Source organism: Lathyrus oleraceus, chromosome 7 (assembly GCF_024323335.1).
Source record: "Lathyrus oleraceus cultivar Zhongwan6 chromosome 7, CAAS_Psat_ZW6_1.0, whole genome shotgun sequence".
In the NCBI taxonomy this organism is placed as follows: Eukaryota; Viridiplantae; Streptophyta; class Magnoliopsida; order Fabales; family Fabaceae; genus Lathyrus; species Lathyrus oleraceus.
Window position 1 is genome coordinate 307,668,184 of NC_066585.1, and position 5,116 is coordinate 307,673,299.

At 43.4% G+C, this 5,116-nt stretch overlaps 1 protein-coding gene across 1 annotated transcript; it reads right to left on the bottom strand.

Moving 5' to 3' along the window:
- Positions 1–3,243: 3,243 nt before the first annotated feature.
- Positions 3,244–4,463, bottom strand: LOC127103567 (uncharacterized). Its single transcript, XM_051040818.1, has 2 exons — positions 3,833–4,463; positions 3,244–3,704 (listed from the first exon to the last, which is right to left on the bottom strand). The coding sequence occupies exons 1-2, from the start codon at positions 4,461–4,463 to the stop codon at positions 3,244–3,246; spliced, it is 1,092 nt and encodes a 363-aa protein (XP_050896775.1).
- Positions 4,464–5,116: the final 653 nt, after the last annotated feature.

A 5,116-nucleotide genomic window follows, 5' to 3' on the forward strand; every position in this document is an offset into this window, starting at 1 on the left:
ACAAGAAAATCCGCTACTACCTGCCCTTTCATCGCTTTCAAGGGTACGTATGTCAGGGAATATTCCGTCAGCGCTAAAGCCCATTTTCCAATTCGACTATGCAAAATTGGTTTAGATACCATGTGTTTAATAATATCAAAGTGGGAAGATACGTACACATCAACATGCTTGATATATTGCTTTAGTTTCATACAAGAGAAATACAGGCATAGACATAGTTTTTCTATATCACTATACCTAATTTCAGGGTCATTAAGCATTCGACTAAGGTAATACACAGGTCTTTCGACACAATTTTCGTCCTCTTGGACTAACATACTTCCTATAGTCGATTCAGAGGCTGCAATATACAGTCTCATTGGTCTATGCCTAACGTGAGGGGCCAATACTGAAGGCCTAGTCAAATACTCTTTGATTTTGTTGAAAGCCTCTTGGTGTTCATCCTGCCACTTGAAATCCTCGTTCTTCAGTCGAAGTAGTGGGGAGAACGCTTTTGTTTTGCCACTTAGATTTGATATGAATCTCCTAAGAAAATTTATTTTTCCCAAAAAAGATTGCAGCTCCTTTTTGGTCGACGGAGGCTTGACGTCCATAATGGCTTTTGTTTTGCTTTGGTTTACTTCAATACCCTTTTTATGCACCACAAAACCAAGGAAGTCGCCTGCCTGTACACAAAAAGCGCACTTTAATGGATTCATTTTTAATCCATATTTCCTCATCCTCAGAAAGGCTTTTCGAAGATGTTCGACGTGAGTACGTTGACCATTGGATTTTATCACAATATCATCAATGTAGACTTGCATGAAACTTTCAATGAAATCATGAAACATTGAGTTCATTACCCTCTGGTATGTTGCTCCGGCATTTTTCAAACCGAATGGCATGACAACCCACTCATATGTACCTAGGGCTCCTGGACATCAAAACGCCGTCTTCGGCACGTCTTCTTCTGCAGTAAAAATTTGGTTATATCCATCATAACCATCTAACATGCTTAAATATTCAAAACCAGCGGCCGAATCTACCTACATTTCAGCCACGGGCATGGCATATTCATCTTTTGGGGTGGCAGCATTTAGATCTCTAAAATCAATGCATACTCTTAAAGACCCATTTTTCTTTATGATTGGCACAATATTGGCCAACCATTCGACATACCTTGCCGTTTGAATAAACTTGCTTTTCAGGAGTCTTTCTACTTCTTCTTTTATCTTTGCCATGATTTCTGGGGCGAAACGCCTGGGCGTCTGCTTCACTGGCTTTCTTCTAGCTTTTATTGGTAGCTTTAACTCGACCAGATCTCTACTTAAACCCGACATTTCATTATAATCCCAAGCAAAACAGTCCCTAAATTCTTTAAGTATGGATATTACCTTAGACTTTAGTTCTTTTTCGATGTTGGCGCTTATATATGTTGGCCTTTTCTCGCCATTCTCGCCAAGGTCGACTTCTTCCAAGGGGTCTTTTGGTCGGATTTTCTCTGGTGCCTTTGGGTCTTTTTCAAACCCTAAAGGTTCATTGTCATAAATGCAGTCCAGACGCTGCATGTCGATGTTTCTTTTAGCCAACATTGGCTTATCTGGGGTTTCTGGCCTAATATCCATACGTTCTTCTTTATTTAACGCACAAGCTTTAGCGTCCATGTTTTCTTCAGCTTCTAGAGCCGATTTTATTTTATTCTCGGCAACATATACCGAAATCTTTCTTAGAGCTTCTAACTCAGACATCATCAGCGACGTCCCCCCAGCCTATCGGTCGGATACCTGTGTATGGTGGATCACTAAGCGTTCACATCCCAAATGAAGCCGTGAGTCTCATGTAGAGTTAGAGAGACGAAAGCTTCACTTAGATTAGCATATACATCCTCAGCTAGGAAACAAGGTGAGATGTTGGCCAACTTTCTTTCAAACTCCTTCTTGCCGACATTATTCACGTCGGCCATAAAGTATCCTTGGTCGGTTTTGATATTTTCGGCCACCCCATCCTCTCTCTAAATCACCAGCCTTTGGTGTGCTGAAGATGGTACAGCTCCGACGCCATGTAGCCATTCCCTGCCAAATAGCAAGTTATAACTTGGCTTAGCGTCTATCACCATGAATAGTGTCGGCCTGGTTACTGAACCCACTGTGATGTTCACCATAATCACTCCCATGGTGCTTTTCGTCTTTCCTCCGTAGTCCGATAAAACCACGTTATTAGACCTGATGTCGGTATCATACTTGCCAATCTTCCTCAGAATGTGGTGTAGCATGATGTTGACCGTCACACCACAATCGACCAAAACTTTGTTGACTGTTACGCCTTCCACTTTTGCCCTTATCAGTAGTGGTTTCAAATGGTTTTTCATGTTCATCGTTGGTCTTTCGAACACTGCCTCCTGGCTTTCAGCAGAGCCATCGTTCAACACAAAATAACATCTTGGTTGGTGCAAGGCCATTTCTTCAGCGTCGGCATTGTCCACTGACCCTTCGACTTCAGTCACACACTTGTATTCTTGTGGTAGGATTGACACCATGTTGAACAGGATGTCGAGACTTGCTTCAGATTCTGAATTGAAGTCATCAGTCACTTCATCAGAACATTTTTCAGTTGGTCGACGGACGTACTCTCTTATCCGTTCCTTCGCCGCTGTGTCGACTTTCACAAAAATTTTCTTCCCAGTATTCGCCTCGTTGGTCATGCCTCTTGCAGCGTCTCTTTTGGTCTGTTTACATCTCTGAAAACGTCTCCATTGAGTCTTGGACATGGGGTTCTTTCCCAAATAGTTTTCAGAGATATGATTCCTCTTTTCAGACTTAAATTCACGCCTGTAATTAATTGCTAGACCTCCTCTAGCAGCAGAAATCCCTTGTGGGGTGTCTTGTCTTTCCTGAGGCTTGATCCAAGTACCTCTAGGAGGACTTGCCGACGGCACGAAGCTTTTAGGCCTTGTCTGGTTATTTCCCACAGCCTTTTTTGAGCCTCTTTCATTCTGGTAACCTCTGTTCGGCATATTCCTTTTGCTTTTGCCTAGTTGCAGCTTTTGGAAATTCTCTGCCGCTATTTTGTCGGTGACATCACCACATCTTGGGCATAAACACACTTGTGAACCCTTGTTCTTGCAGCGATACAAAAAATCTACCAAGTCTTCATCAGCCCTTGGGTAAACTTCAGTTATATCGACATCTGGGCTTTCCCCGGTTTGCTCCAGCATGTTGGCCTCATCGTATTCGGTGATCTCGACCATGTTGATCTCGACTGGCTCTACGAACAGGCTTCCTCCTGGTGCAGAGGATCAGCGTCGATCTTCATTTTGCGGCCAACAAATTTCAGCTTGTCCTCTTGAATTGCTTTCTGAACCAAATCCCTGAAAAGGTGACAATTAGAGGTGTTATGACCAAGATAGTTATGATATTTACAAAACCCTCTTTTCTGTCTCTGTTCTAACGGTGGAATTTTAGTACCAGGAGGTACCACCATTTGCCCATCTTTGACCAATAAGTCAAAAATTTCCTCACACTTCGACACATCGAAAGTATAAGTTTTCGAAGGGAATTTTGGGTTGTGTTCGACAGGATTTCTTCCTTGTGCAGGCAGCAATGATCGACACTCATAGGCGGACCCTGGCTTTAGTTCAGCCACGTCGATATCTAATTCGGTCTCTGAGGCGTAATCGGCCTCACATATTGGGTCTGTTGCGTCGTATTCGACGAACGCTACCTTTTCTTTTTAGACTTATTGTAGCTAACTTTCTCTAGCCTTATCCGTTCTAGATGTCGAACTCTATCAGCCAGTTGTGACATACTTTTCACAAAAGTTGGATCTATCTTCTTCCTAATGGAATAATCTAAACCTCCTGCGGCCATTTGAACTAGTTCATGTTCTGGCACTTGCGTAAAACACCTAGCCTTTAAGGACCTAAAACGATTAAGATAATCGTCGATGCTCTCAGCAAACCTTGTTTTGATACTGGACAATTCTTCCAAACTAAGTTTGGAGTGTCCCTCGTAACACTGTTCATGGAACTTCTTATCTAGTTTGGCCCACGAGTCGATTGAACTTGGGGCCAACGAAGTAAACCATGTGAAGGCAGCCTTGGTTAGAGAGGAGGGGAAGTTTTTTACTCTCAAACATTCATTATGAGCTAGATCCCCTGACTCTGTTAGGTATCTGGCGACGTGCTCTATTGTCGATTCACCAGATTCTCCCCCAAATTTAGTGTACTTAGGCACTTTCATCCCCCTAGGCGCCTCGGCTTGGAGAATAAATTCAGCTAACGGGGAGGCATATAATGGCCTTTGCAATGTAGCACCCATGCCATTTCTAGCCATATTCCTTTCGACAATAGTTGTCAAATTATTTTCCACTGCCAGGTCTTCTTGTCGATGTTGGTCGACAATTTGATCAGCATCTTGGTGTCGGTTAACCATTATCATCTGATTCGACGCCTTGATTCTGAATGGGTCTAATGATTTGTCCTTCATGGACAATCTCCTCTTCCGCTGCCCCTATCTCTATCTGCACAGGAACAGTCGGTCTAATCATTGGCGTCATCTGTCGAGCCGGTGCCCCCAGAAAATTGCACAAGTGTGTTAATTGGTTCACCACTTGCCTATTTGTTTCAGCAGATTCTTGTATTAGTGGATTGAAGACTGTGCCCATCTGGTTGGTCAACATGTTAACCAATTCATGGTTACTGTCGTCCATTTGTTACCTCAACACCGCTACTGAAGTGTTCGACATCGGCATGGTCCTGTTTTGAGTAGTGTTCCTCATGTTGCCCCCTTGCGCTGATCCTTGCAAGGAAGGATTTATATCTGAAAACAGTGCTGCACTGGATGTCGACTGGTATCCTAGCATTAAAGAATACGGCATTCCATAAAGCGGATCTGTGGTGCCAAAGCGAGGCACATATGGTCTGAACATCGTTATCGTCGATCCTGAACCCCCCGGTAAAGGCTGAGGAATTGATGTTCCAACCGCACCCGTAGTCGACGTGGTTAAGGTTGCACTTGTCATCGGCGGCAAAGTGGCAACCTGTGAGACTACTGTTTCCGTAGTGGGTAAAGTTCCTCGTGGAACTTCATATGCGTTAGTTTCTGACATTTTCACACTATTTCGTGGCCTACTATATAGT